Genomic DNA, 14,979 nt, shown 5'->3' with positions numbered 1-14,979 from the left:
CATTGGTTTCTCATGACTAATACCAAACTCAGATAATAGAGTTCACAATCCTCGAAGTTCTGCTGTCAAATCTACCATTGCTCTGTATTCCGCCTCTGCGGAAGAACGAGAAACTGTATCTTGCTTCTGAGTCCGCCACGAGATTGGTGAGTCTCCGAACTGTACTATCCATCCAGTACACGATCGCCGGGACAGGGGACACCCTCCCCAACCCGAATCACACCATCCCGTCACATGTTTTGGTGTACCAGCACGGAGCAATATTCCTTGCCCGATTGTCCCCTTCAGATATCGTACTACCTTGAGTGCAGCCAGCCAATGTTCCACTTGAGGTTTATTCATAAACTGCGAGAGAACATGTATAGAGTATGCAAGATCTGGTCGAGTAGCTGCCAAATATATAAGACGTCCAACCAACCTTCTATAAGTCTCCGGATCAGCCAGATATGCGCTCTCTGATTTGGCAAGTATGTGATTCTGATCGATTGGAGATCCTGCTGGTCGACATCCAAGAAGACCCACTTCAGCCACTATATCAGACGCATATTTCCGTTGACACAGATAAATACCAGTCTCACTCTTTGCGACTTCTAAACCCAAAAAATATTTCACTGGGCCAAGATCTTTCATGTTGAAGCAAGTAGATAAGTAATCCTTAAATATTTGAATATCTTGATGTGACGTGCCGGAAATTATCAAGTCATCGATATAAATCAGGATGCGCAGCCGAACTTCTCTCTTAGTGTAGACGAAGAAAGAATGATCAGACCGTGACTGCGTAAAACCATATGCACGTAGAGAATGAGCTAGCTTTGCAAACCAACAACGCGGAGCTTGTTTCAATCCATATAATGACTTTTGGAGTCGGCACACACGGGTTTCTCCCTTGTCCCTGAACCCTGGTGGCAGTTTCATATACACCTCCTCCTATAGATCTCCATGCAAAAATGCATTATGAACATTCATTTGATGCACTTCCTGATTTTCTTTTGCCGCAATATCGAGAAAGAGGCGAACTGTCGTCATTCGCGCCACAGGTGCAAATGTTTCCGTATAGTCGATCCCTTCTTCTTGGAGATTTCCCATCACCACTAGACAAGCTTTGTAGCGTTCTATCGTTCCATCAGACTTGTACTTGATTGTAAAAATTCACTTGCAACCTAGTGCCTTCTTCCCCGGAGGCAAGTGCTCAAGTCGCCATGTATTTTGTTTCTCTAACGATGTTATCTCACAGTCGACTGGAACTCCCCATCTCTCATCTTTCATGGCTTCTATAAACGACCGTGGTTCCATAGTCGCCGAGAGAGCCATGACAAAGTCCAAGTGTTTCTGTGAAAAGCGATCACACGAAACAAAATTACAAATAGGATATTGCGTACCTGAGGATGTCTGAGGAGCGAGTGTTGTTGTTAAGAGAGAAGGAGGCTGTTTAGTAGTAACTCTCTGAACAACGTAGTCTTTAAGACGAGTAGATGTATATTTCTGTTGATGTCCTCTACCCTGAGGCTCAGAAGTGCTTGCCACTGGAACCGGTGTCGTTGCATTACTCTGACTTTCATTTGTAATTGTAGAATTTGGAGAAAGCGCATCATTAGTTGAAGGTGGTGATTCATCATCTTCATCACTATCACTGTCATGACCTACTCCAGGAGGAGCAGCTACCAAGTTACGATCAGATTTTTTAGTCAATCCACTGCCTTCAAACGGAGACGTTGTTTCTTAGAAAACAACATCTCTAGAGACAAATATGACATGTCGCTCCAAATCATACAGCTTCCAACCCTTTTTCCCATACGGATATCCCAAGAACACGCAACGACGACTACGTGTAGCAAACTTATCACCTTTGTGATCACCATTATGAGCATACGCCAGACATCCTAGAACCCGCAAGTGCTTATAGCCAGGTTCATGTCCGAACAATAATTCAAACGGAGTCTTGTTCTTTAGCAATGCAGAAGGTGTCCGATTGATCAAGTACGCCGATGTAAGTACGCATTCTCCCCAATACTCAATAGGAAGCTTTGCCTGGAACCTGAGTGCTCGTGCAATATTCAGTATATGTCGGTGCTTGCGTTCAACACGTCCGTTCTGTTGAGGTGTATGAACACAAGATGTCTCATGAACAATTTCTTTCTCCTGAAAGAATCGTGTCAAGCAAACAAACTCAGACCCATTATCACTGCGAAAACGTTTCACCTTTTTAGAGAATTGTCGTTCGATCATGGCGATGAAATTACGAATCTGTAATGGTGCCATTGTTTTATCTGGAAGCAGATACAACCAAACAGCTCTAGAGTGATCGTCGACGATTGTTAGGAAATATTTAGATCCACAGAAGGCGGTTGTGCGATATGGACCCCACAAGTCACAGTGAATCAAATCGAAAATATCTTTTGCATTATTTATACTATCAGGAAAACAATGTCGAGTTTGTTTAGCTCGGAAACATACATCACAACTCTTAATAGAAAGCTTACTACTAGTACTATTAGATGACTTCCGCACCCCAGGTATGCATTCAGTTACTTGGAGAGACAGATGACCCATCCTATTATGCCATAACACCAAATCAATACTAAGTTCAGAATGTAGGGACTTCACGATCTCCATTCCTTGAAACCGGTACAACCCCTCTCCCTCTCGTTCACCCGCTCCAATCAGCATCCTCGTTACTCGGTCCTGTAAAACCACAAGTCGATCAGTTACTTGGCCCACTAAATAGTTGTTTGTCACAAGCTGTCCAAACGAAATCAAGTTCGTATGAAATCCATCAACAAAATAAACATCTTTTAACAGCAACTGAGCCGTTAATCGAACTGTTCCTTGTTTCACCGTCACGACATCTGCGCCTGCTGGCAATACCACAAACACTGGTGTAATTTCTCGAATGTCCTCGAGCAGATCAAGTCGTCCAGACATATGATGAGTCGCTCCAGTGTCTAGAATCCATAGTGTATCGTGATTCTTACCCCTCATATTGTTTGCCGATTTCCCAGTGTTGATAAGCTTCTGAATCGTAGCCCACTGCTCATCTAACAGGCCACTTAATCCTTGTCGATCATGCTCTGTTAGCTCACTGCTTGATCCCACAGCAGCTGTATTGATTTGAGTGACGTTAGCTCTGGGAGTAGAGCCACGTCCACGACCAACTGAAGATGTCTAAGAACCATGGTTGCCAGTTCTGTTTCTTGATCGATCTCCCCACCATTCATGATATCCTATGACTTTAAAACATGCTGAAGCCTCATGCCCTGGTCTTCCACACAGCGAGCATTGCTTCAGCCAGTCGCGATTTCCTTTGTGCTCCGCGAGAGCCCGTAGATTCTCCGTAGTTCTGCTTCGATACATCTCTTGTGTAAACAGAACCTGATTTCCGATTAGAAGACGTCTGAGCTGTGAAGCTCATCACCGGAGTATCAGTCGTTGTGTTCAGACGCTGGGTTTCATTCTGGGACACCGTTTGATACACACTGTACAAGTCTGGAAGCGGAGAGATTGCGCAAATCTGTGATCTAATCACCCCATGAGCAGAGTCATCTAGACCAGATAAAAAATCGTGAACTCGCAGTATCTCCTTCTCCTTCTCATGCGCTGTATTGAGGTCACATTCGCATTTATTGCAGGTGCATGTTTTTGTGTTCATGCATTCTGTAATACCATCCCATATTTTCGTCAGTCGGCCAAAGTAATCGTCTACTGTTGACCCGTTTTGCTTACAAGTAGCAAGCGAGTTCCGAAGTTGCTGCAGTCTTGCACCACTTTTGAGGGAAAACCTCTTTTTAATTATGTCCCAAAGGTCCTTTGCTATCTCTCGCATAGAAAGAGAGGACCGTACCTTGGGATCAATCGTTTGTTTGATCCAACCCACCAAGAGATGATTGTTTGCCATCCAGTCTTCAAGGTAAGGCGAGTCAGACGCTGGTTTTCGGGATGCTTCCATCAAGAAAGCCAATTTTTTTTCGAGATCTAAGCGCCATCCTCAAGTTCATGGCCCATTCATCATAGTTCAAACCATTGAGTAGTGGCTGAGAGATGACTGCGCCAGGATTATTACTAGCACTTAGATCATAGGGTGAGATCGTCTTGTACTTCAATTCACTGGTTTCATTCGTGAGCGCCATCGTTGATTTCAGTCGTGGTTTGTCTCCCTTGCGATTGCAAGACGAGGTTTAAGAATTTAGGTCTGGCTCTGATACCATGACAAGTTTAGGTTTATCAATCTGTTTATCTTATTTCATAGGCGTTAACAAGCCATCGTATATATACAAATACAATCCCGAGTTTATAGGAAAGTTTACATAATGAAGATATGACTCAATCTTAGTATATGGGATCTTAACATATCCCAATAATCGTAAGTAACAACATTCGGCGCAACACCAGCTTCTTTCATCTTCTATAACATCTCAATACACTCGTCCACTTTCCCTCCTTTGCAACACACGTTAACTGCTGTAGTGAACAAGTAAACATCAGGAGAAAACCTTCTTCTTCTTCTTCTTCTTCTTCTTCTTCTTCTTCTTCTTCTTCTTCTTCTTCTTCTTCTTCTTCTTCTTCTCCTCTAAACTAAACAGTAAAAACATTAATAAACTTTAGAGAAAAGATGAGACTCAAAATGTTAAATTACAGGCTTAGAATTCAATAATAGTAAACATCAATTCTATGCCTTTTTTCATACTTTGAACGTTATCAACAGTTTTCAACTTCTAAGTTACTGAACAAGAGAGATCTGCAAGCAAAGGAATAAATCCATCACCTTAGGAGTAGGAACCGACGACAGTAAGGGAGAATGAGATCTGAAACAATGTCTTTAACCGTTCACAGATTGAGAGATTGAGATCTGAAACAAATGAAAAGTGAATCAAATTAATGAACAACAAACTGAATAACAACTGAGAGAGAGAGAGTGAATCCAACATAAAAGAAATTGGGGGAGAATAAATCAGAAGGAGAGTGCTCTGGAATCAGAGAGAGGTGAGCTTGGCTACGATGCTCTTGATGCCTCTGCTCTTCAACGAGAATGACAGATAGAGAGATAGAGATCCAGAGAGAGCAGAGGCGGTGAGACCTCTTTCTTAGACCCAGCTGCGCGAGATAAAGACTTAGGTTTAAAAAATTGGTAGATTGGTACAATTTTCCCGTGCCCTCATATTCTAGGTTTATAGTTTTTACTTAATTTTCTGTTTAATGTAAATTTTAAGATTATATCTTATAAATTTAAGCTTGATTAATGCATTTAAAGTTTAATATTATATGTAAATGTTTTAAATCTTTGTATATATGGATTATTGATTATATTTTGCTTTTATAATATTTTATTGTTTTAAATTTAAAAGACTAAAGATGAAGGGTTATCTTAATTATGATTTTAGGTTTTGAGTTTGGGATATAGAGTTTGAGTATAAGTGTTAAGTTAAATCATTTAAAGTATTAACTTTCATTTTATGGTTTATAATCTAAATTTGATGATTAAAAGATTAAAGTTTAGAGATTTAATGTGAGCTGATATAGGGTATAGGGTTTTAAATATAGGGTTTAAATTTTAAGTTTAAGATTTTATGTTAAAGTTTGAAAAATAATATTTGAAGTTAAAGTTTCAAATTTAGGGTTTAAGTTTTAAAATATTAGCTTTATATCACTACAAGAAAACACCGGTATTCCGACGACAAATATCGTCGGTATGTCCTCGGAATAACGGTATTCCGAGGACATACCGACGAGAATGGTCGTCGGAAAGTAAAATTTCCTCGGAATTTCCTCGGAAAATTCCGAGGGAATACCGAGAATTAAAGATTCCAAGGACATTCCGAAGAAACATTTCCTAGGACTGTTCGTCGGTATCTCCTCGGATATTTCCGATGGAACGGTCCTCGGAAACATTCCGAGAGAAAAGAGGTATCGGAATATTCCGACGAACCTCGGCCGTCGGAATATTCCGAGAAAAATCTCATAGCTTATGCATTGGGTAAATCTTCCCCTCTAAAATGATCATTTACCATCTGCTCAGTACCTACACCATAATCTACATCCATTCTAATTGGTTCTTCTAACCTAACCGCAGGCTGAGGTTCGCTAGTACTACCATATTCATAATCAGTTTCTCCATGATGATACCAAATTTTGTAACTTCGTGTAAACCCATTCAAATATAAATGAGTCCAAACATCTCACTCTTTAATAATCTTTCTATTTTTACAATTAGAGCAAGGACATCTTAACATACCCGTTTCTGCTTCCGGTTGTCGTTGAACTAACCCCATGAATTCGGTTATACCTCGTTGGTATTCTTCCGTAAGCAATCTCGTGTTCGGATCTAAATGAGGTCGATCGATCCAAGAACGATAATAATTTGAAGAAGACATGCATTTTTCAATCAGATTCGTGTGTAAATATAGTATGTGAGATGATGGAGAAATGGAATGAATGAAGTGGTTGGGGGGGGGGGGGTGCATGTATTTATAGATGAAATGCTGCCGACAGTACCGAGGAAATTCCGACGAAATACCGATGGCAACGGCTCTTTCCTCGGAATTTTTAAAATCCCCAACGGCTCTCTAACGGCTATAATATATCCTCGGATATTCGTCGGTGTTTTCCGAGGAATATGACTTCCTCGGTATTTCATCGGTATATTCCGAGGAAATTCCAAGAAAACCCAAATTTTGGGTTTTCTCGGAATTTCCTCGAAAATTCGTCGGAATATTCCGAGGATCTCATTTTCCGTCAGAATGTCCGTCAGAATTACGATGTTTTCTTGTAGTGATATGTCCTGTATGTAGGTTTCAATTTGGGGTTTAAAGTATTAGATTTAGGGTTTCGTATATAATTAAAGAAAAACTGTAACTATACCGTGGCTAAATAAATGGTAAATGAAATAATGTGGCAAAACTGTGGCTACTATAACTACGGATTTTTTTGTCATATTTTTTATGAATTCATCACGAACACTTGGTTTCTCTATCGTCGCAGATGGAGACATATGAGATAGTCACATTTTAGTCACTACGGTAACATAAAACATAGTCACAATTATGTCACATCTCTTGTCTCGTATATTTTCGTCATGTTTATGTCACTAGATGTGACAAAAGTTGGTTACTATAAAATTGGTCTCAATATTATGACCAAGTGGCTACTCTTTTTTGACATAAAAGATTAGTCACAAATTAGTGTCTATTACGTCATAATTTTGTGACGAAAAGATTTAGTTTCAAAAATACGTAACAATAAGTAATTTTTCTTGTAGTGAATGCTAGAGTGAAGCGAGCACAACTTCAAACACTTCGTAAAATCTTTGAAACCTTGGAGATGCGTGTTGGTGAAGGAGCTGCAGGATACTTTGTGAGATTTATGGAGTTCGCAAATGACGTGAAGATCGTGGAGAAGATTCTGAGAAGTCTCACTGAAAACTTCAGTTTCGTGGTATGCTCTATTGAAGAATCAAAGGAAATTGATAGGATCACAGTAGACGACCTTCAGGCGCCTCTACAAATCCATGAAAGTAAGGTCACTGAGGGAAGAAGTGAAGAACAAGTCTTACGAGTGGAAAATGAACCAAGGAATGGTAGAGGAAGAGGAAGATGGAACACTCAGTCAGGAAGAAGCAACTTTAGAGAGGACGAGGGAGATGCCGATCCTTTGTGAATCGATCAGCCATAAATTGCTTCAGATGTGGAAAGCAAGGTCACTACCAGTTTAGGGATTTCCACACTAATCAAACTTAGGTGAAAGTTTTAGCATTAAAATCATATCATATATGTAGTTAGGTTTCATCTCTACAGCTGTTTGTGTTCTCTTACATTGTCAATTGCAATAATATTTTAAAAGGAAATTCATAACTCAACCAGGGCAGAACTGTTTTACGATCAGCTTGTCTTATTATACATAGACTTATGAAGTTATAGTTGAAGCCAGAGAGAAGAAATTTACGCCACCTTATTTCAAAATTACAAGAAACGATGGTGTTAACTTGTACAAAATGTATAGTCTTTCAATGGTTGTTGCATCAAGTTACTTTTTGACGAAAACACATGTAACTCGCATGATTTAATCTTTCATTAGCCACCTTTATTGTGGATAAACTCTACTTATTTTCTGCGGGAGATGATTGAACAAGCATTGGAGTAGCATATGATCTTCGCATTAGCGATTTTTACTTTCTAATGATTCCATACAATGGACATTTGGCTTGAGGAAGAAGTAGAGTTTATTTATAATATAGAAGCGTTTATATATATATATATATATATATATATCCAGATTTTGAAGATCATGGAAATTGTCTTTCTGTTTGTTATGATATAATGAGTTCACTGAATGTACATGTTTATAATATCGGGGGTTTCAAGGAGGTTCAGTTATAATAATATTCATACAAAATGTGGTTCTTTTAAACTCCATCAAATACAACTTCTTGTTGTATAGACAATAGAACATATTACATATACGGGTTCTCTCTTAAAAGAGTTAAAGTAGTTCTTAGATGGATCATTACTGCAAATTGACCAATGCAAATACCTCTGGAGTCTGGACTAAAAATTCTTCTACTTGGATGTCGAGTACAACGACAAAGTAGGCTTGGATATATGTAAATTGAGAAAAAAAATACTATCACTATGTTATAAAATCTTTATACGGCCAAATTTGCATTTTTAAGAATAATTAATTGCATAGCCTTTGGCCCTTGGATAAGCAAAATGGGAAAACACGCTTGCCTTGATTTCAGTGATCGAAGCATTTAAATCTTCTTTTAGTTAACAAAATGTCATTAGTTTTAAATATTGTTTCAAGACTAGATTCCACTTTACATAACCAAAGTATTCACCAACTCTATTCTGCTTTCCAATGCTTATAGTTCATGTATTCTAATTACCGATTATTTCCAATTTACAAAAATCACGAGAAAAAAGCATGCAAAAAGCGTATGCGCCTCTAAATATTTCACGGACAATATTCCAAATTTTGAAAAGCCTTGTCACTTTCCAAACGAAATAAAAAAAGCAACAGAAAAAAATATGTTAAAAATAAAATAAAAATAAAATGTCACTACATTATTATATAACTCGTACGTAGTTTATTACAATTTGGTTACATGAGCTATACGTACGTTATACATACATGATACCATATGAAACATCAAATATGTCTGGCCTTTTTAATCTTGTTACACAGAGATGTTGAATGAAACATACAGTCGAATTCTCTAGAAACATTCAGAATGATCATTCTCCTGCTTTTATAACAATTTCTAACCTTCAAACTCCTCGACGGGACTCCCTTAGGTTTCCTCGGCGCCGGCGGACAGGTTTGTGGGATCGCCGGGAGAATTTGATCAAGACGTGTCGGAGTCTTACAGCAATCTTCTTCTTCTTCTTCCTTCTTTACTTTTACTACTTCGGATAAGCAATTGGTTATGTCTAGATCTTGATCTTGTCCTAATTCTCGAACGCTCCGGTCCGGAAACCCTAGTTCCGTTTCGCGGAGATTGTTTTGATCGGAGAGACGACTTCCAGCATCAGCGAAACTCATCTTTCAGAAGAAAAACGTAAAAGGGAAGGTAGCTAAATAGTTCTGATGAGAGAGAAAAGAAAGAGGCAGAGAAGAAGTTTATGGCTTTGAAGGCTTAGTTTGGTTTATATAATGGTAAGTGGTAACACTACGTACGTGTTGTTTTGAATTGTGTATTTTGTAAATTTAATTTTATTTGAGAGAACATTCGGGGTTTTAGTTAATGTTTTGAAGGATCCGATGCAACAAATATACTTTATGTAAGCTTGCTTTTTAATAAAGTAAGGTTCTCGTCGATTTGGTTAATCTCTATACCAATAACATGTTTCTCTTCTTTTAAGGCCACAATTTGCTATAAGATGAAGATTATTTACAAACCCCAAATATTTAGCAGGAAAGAAAATATAAAATGAGGTTTGAATGAAATATAAGAATACAAAACCTCATTGTTTTAAGTTATTGAAAACAACAATTAAATTGCAAATGTGTTAAGATTTGAGAGAAGATTTGTGAGAATGTGTTGTATATTTCTTATTGCTTACACCACTATATATAGTGGTTCATACAAGGTGGAGTCAAAGAGAGAATTAATTACAAAGATACTCTACATAATGATATGGTCAAACTCATAAAGACATAAGGTTGAATGGGTCTTCCATGTGGCTGGATGTAAACCCCCAATGGACTCTAGTCTTGAACTTGTATGGTCTAGGTTATGGACCATTCACTTCATGATTCATAACACTCCCCCTTGGATGCCATAACCATATAGGGTTTGTAACATGCTAATATTGCCTCATTAAAACCTCTCCCGGAAAACCCAAAACCCAATGTGGTAAAAAGAGAAACCAGAGAAAGGAAAAAAAGTACAACACACATTACTCCTCCTGATTTGGACATCACTGAAGGTCCTTGAGTCTACGCGTGCCAATCTTGTTGCGTGAACTTCCTGAATGTGCAAGAGGGCAATGATTTGGTGAAGAGGTCGGCTGAGTTTTCACTAGACCGGATCTGAAGGACGTTGACCTCTCCAGCTTTCTGCAACTCATGGGTAAAGAAGAACTTGGGTAGAATATGTTTGGTTCGGTCACCTTTGATATACCCGTCTTTGAGTTGAGCAATGCAAGCTGCATTATCTTCATATATGATGGTCGGACCCGTTGGGTCGCATATGGACGCATAATGTGGTCCTATACCTTTTGTTCAAAGATGAACTTCGATCTTATAGCTTATCTTTATGATAGCTTATTCATTCATACCACAGCTTGGTTGGTTCATGCTGAGAATTCGACCAACCATAAGTATTACCAAAATTTGGCTAATTTGTGGTGATGGTCTATAACCTTTTCTAAGGTTTAATGAATAACCATTTAACCTATCTTAGGCTGGTTAGTATAAAACACAAGGAATTTAAAATTCCTCTATGGACTGATTTGAATTGTTCTTATAGAACTCTTCACTTGCTTACATGTAGTAATTTAATTCAGTCCATGAACAACTTTAGGAAAATGCTGTTCAAGAGAACTTCTTTTCTCATCTTTTGATTCTGAGCTCAATACCGTTTGGTAAACCTTTTGGTACCAATAATATTATCATCATCATCCAGTGAGTCATATATAGCATACTACATCTTTTGAATTTCTTCCAGACATCATATGTAGTGAAATATGTAGTAGTATCCACCACATTGGATTATATAGACCTTTCCCGGTCTGTCTCACGATTTATCCTTCTTTCAGGATTTATATATTCACTGGGCATCATATGGCGTTTACATATTCATGGCCAATACAATACGCCTTTTATATATCACTTTAAACCCCACGTTTCTTTCATTATTCATTATGAGTACTCTTGTGTGGGTTTATGATCCTCGATACATATCTTTGTATTCATGTGCTACATACTTGCGCATTTTCTATGAATGTATGTGTCGACACACTTATATATATATATATATAGTTCCTTTTAGTTCCAGACATGGTATAAATCAATTTGAGATTTCATTATCTAGGACCTTAATAACCTTATAACTTGGCGTCCCAAGCTATATGGTATGGTACCTAGTTGTTCAGCTGGCCAGCCTTATATCTCAATGTCTGGAATGGTTTCCTTTAATAAAACTCGGATTTTATCTCATGCACCTTTCTTTCTTTCCGAGGTTCCTTAGAATTTATGGAACTTTATTTGGAACATTTATTTGGTCTATCTTATATAGACTTTGTAGCAACTTGGTTGTGTCTTTAAGACATCAAAACCGTGTGGTGCTAAGCTGGGATGACATAGTCATTCTTTCTCTCGGGTCAATGTGTCTGGCATTTTATTTTGCTATCATTGTAGCATATGGACGTCTATAAATTATTTTCTAGTCCGAGGATCTTTGCCAAGACATTGATGGTTGATACCAGATGGTAGATACCATTCTTTATCATTCTTTATACCAGCTTATTACTTTTCTCCTTTCATTGTTGGATATTCGGATTCATAAACCTTATGTAATCCTTGTTCCTTGGTCTATAATTAGATCACCCATTTTGGCTCAAGGTTTCTTTTAAACTTATGGAGAAAGTATATTCATAATATATATCCAACATATATTCCCAATCCTCTTTATGAGATTCTAAGATCACATGATCTTAGATGGCACATATATTTGTGGTGGATTCTTTCATAATATCTTAAGATGATATATGTCTGGACTCATGACCCGTATCAGTCTGAGGTGGGAATATCTATGATCACTTATATGGCCTGATGCAGGTTCATTCTTTTATAACTCATGGTGTCCCCAAGCATATGGACTTTTAGAATTTGAACCTTATAGGTAATGGTCTTTATATCAAATTCAACCAATATGTAATATGGTTGTGGACCATGTTTCACGGATTTTAGTATGGCCATGTATCATGGGATTTGTCCTCACTCCCCCTCATGAACATACTCAAATTCGTGGTGCTTGAGACAATAAATTCCCTTGTGCATAGATATATTGCACACACGTGAGATCTTATGGGATAACATTTGTGCCCTTTAAATATTTGCATCATAATCCAAATGGCTAAGTATGCTAATGCCATCTAAGTGATAAATTTAGTGGGTTAATCAAACATGATTGCCCTGGCTATTTGCCTAATATCATATTGATCACTAGATCAATAGAGAATGTAGTCTCGACCACTTAGGCGATTTTAATTTAGGTACTCTTATTCCCTTTTGTCCATTGTTGGAAACCATTTTTTCTTCTTAATTCAATGGACCTTATAGGGTGAATATAATGTCATTTAGGCAAAGCCTTGGTCGAGCTTCTTTTCCTTTCTTTCAAGGAATGTCCAGTTGAGTTCAAGAGTATTTTATAACTGAGCCTGGATGGCAGAGCATGTCGTGCCATTTGTCAAAGGCTTCTTTGAACTCTTTGGAAAAGTGAGTTGGAGTATTAATCCTCAATCATATTTATCTTGGCATAATAAAGGCATATAGATATAGTTTCTTATCAAATAACAGTTAATGATGAACTCAAAGTAATTCATTTTATTAATGAAGTCGTGCATAAAGCAAAGTATCAAAGCAATTCATGAAACATAAACTCAGGAAACATGAAAATGAGAATGTCAAAAGACAATTATATAATATGGCCTTCACAATGCATGTGTTGCCATATGGCGCTCAACTTCAGCTTCATCAGCTATAGGAGGCCTCATCTCATTATTCTTTAGCTCAATGTATCTTTTCTGAAGCTGGTCAAATCTGTTGATGGTATCTTTGATTTTCTGCTTTCTTTGTTCAGAAGCCAAAAGATATGACAAAAGGTCATTATAAGTGGTGAACTTCTTAGCCGTGTGTAGCAACAGCACATCCTTTGGATGGAATGTGGAGTAGGTCTTATATAATAAAGAATAATGTGTTATCCTTTCACCACATAGTTCAAGACTATAAGCAATATCCATCAGAGCAGAATTATATTTGTCCACGGATTCAAAATCCTGGAATCTGAGGATCTCCCATTCATGGTTGGCCTTTTGCCACGATACCGGTTTGAACCTTTTCCTTAACTGTAACCAAAGGTCACAAGGATCCTCAACATGGAGATACATGTCTCTTAATTCCTCAGTGAGATGATAACGAATAATCGTTATAGCTCTATGCCTTTCACTGTCAATGATATCATTGTACTCATTGATGCATTGTCCGAGTCCTCTGGATCTCAGGGCAACAAGAGTATTCTTTACCCATTCTAGGTAATTATCTCCAGAGAGATTTAGGGCAGAGTAATCTGAGGGTTCAAATCTCGACATCTGAATATTTAACGAGTAATTCAAGCACTCAGAATTCTATGTAAGCAATAGAATAAATCAATGTATATGATTTCAATAAGGCTTTCCCCCAAATCATATAATCTATTTGCTTAAGCAATCTTAGTATGAGAATGATCAATTGATCATTGCATCTAGTAATCCTTTTAATTATAATTCAAATTGGATTGATTATATATATAGGGTATTAAGGCCCTTTAGAATTTGAATAAGGATCAATCATCATTTTATTAAATGAGATCAAGCAAGATGGATGAAATCAAGCAAATGCATGGATCAAGAAATAGCTGAATGCATGTTCAGAACTAAGCATTGGACTTAAACAATCTATATGTGATTCCTAATGCATGAGGATATTTGGTTTTTAAAGAGCATAAAATAAAACTGATTCCTTCCCCCTTTACAGGGTAAACAAAGACAAGAAAAATTATAATTTTCAGGATATGTCTAAACAAATTCAATTAGATTTTCAATCAATTTGGTTTTAAGGCATGTTTATTATTTCAATTAAAGCAAACATGCTTAGTTTAAACAATAACCGATTTAATCTAATTAGATGCAAGCAATATGAATCAATTAGATGCAAGCAAAATGAATCAATTAAATTTTAATTTAAATGCACCATGATCAGAATAGTCAATGATATGCAAGCATGCATGATCGGTTTTAACAAAATGACAATCGGATGCATGGAAAAAGGTTGGTTCAAAATAATCCAAGTTTGATCTAATGATTTACTAATCTAATAGATGCTATCAGGTATGCATATAAGATCAGTATATAATTCAATCATCACAAAATCAGTCTTCAAGGATGGTTTTAGATCAAGATTAATTTAACAAGCAACTATGTGATCAATGTTCAGTATATGATTTAATCATCACAAAATCCGGTTTTAAGGTTGGTATTAGATCAAGATAAATTTATATCATTTGTTCAAACTATAATGAACCGATTTCAAGGCCGGTTAAGATATAGATAAATTTTGACAAACAATAATGTGATCAAATGATATCAAACCAGAATTTATTTTATCTTATGACATATTAATTTAAATCAAGACTATAGGTTATAATATTTAAAATACTACCTAGTCAAAGATATGCATTTATTAAAATCAAATATGCATTTATAAAAATTAAATATGCATTTATAAAAT

At 37.1% G+C, this 14,979-nt stretch overlaps 3 protein-coding genes and 1 long non-coding RNA gene across 4 annotated transcripts; 1 reads left to right on the top strand and 3 right to left on the bottom strand.

The window, feature by feature from the left end:
- Positions 1-42: 42 nt before the first annotated feature.
- LOC106433227 (uncharacterized mitochondrial protein AtMg00810-like) lies at positions 43-1,245 on the bottom strand. The gene has a single exon (XM_013874080.2). It carries the CDS (start codon positions 913-915, stop codon positions 43-45), a length of 873 nt encoding a protein of 290 aa, XP_013729534.2. The 5' UTR covers positions 916-1,245.
- Positions 1,246-4,214: 2,969 nt separating this feature from the next.
- Positions 4,215-5,522, bottom strand: LOC106433236. The gene is made up of 3 exons (XR_001286552.3): positions 4,921-5,522; positions 4,760-4,843; positions 4,215-4,569 (listed from the first exon to the last, which is right to left on the bottom strand). It is a non-coding gene; the product is annotated as an uncharacterized LOC106433236 (long non-coding RNA).
- A 1,789-nt stretch (positions 5,523-7,311) lies between these two features.
- On the top strand, positions 7,312-7,647 carry LOC106433228. Its single transcript, XM_013874081.1, has one exon. The coding sequence runs from the start codon at positions 7,312-7,314 to the stop codon at positions 7,645-7,647; it is 336 nt and encodes a 111-aa protein (XP_013729535.1).
- Positions 7,648-9,032: 1,385 nt separating this feature from the next.
- LOC111211067 (cyclin-dependent protein kinase inhibitor SMR10-like) lies at positions 9,033-9,694 on the bottom strand. The gene has a single exon (XM_022711929.2). It carries the CDS (start codon positions 9,529-9,531, stop codon positions 9,139-9,141), a length of 393 nt encoding a protein of 130 aa, XP_022567650.1. The 5' UTR covers positions 9,532-9,694; the 3' UTR covers positions 9,033-9,138.
- Between the last annotated feature and the right edge of the window lie 5,285 nt (positions 9,695-14,979).

This window comes from Brassica napus, chromosome C4 (genome assembly GCF_020379485.1).
Source record: "Brassica napus cultivar Da-Ae chromosome C4, Da-Ae, whole genome shotgun sequence".
NCBI lineage: Eukaryota > Viridiplantae > Streptophyta > Magnoliopsida > Brassicales > Brassicaceae > Brassica > Brassica napus.
Note: the sequence above shows the minus strand (reverse complement) of the source record. Positions and strands in the feature narration are given on the sequence as shown.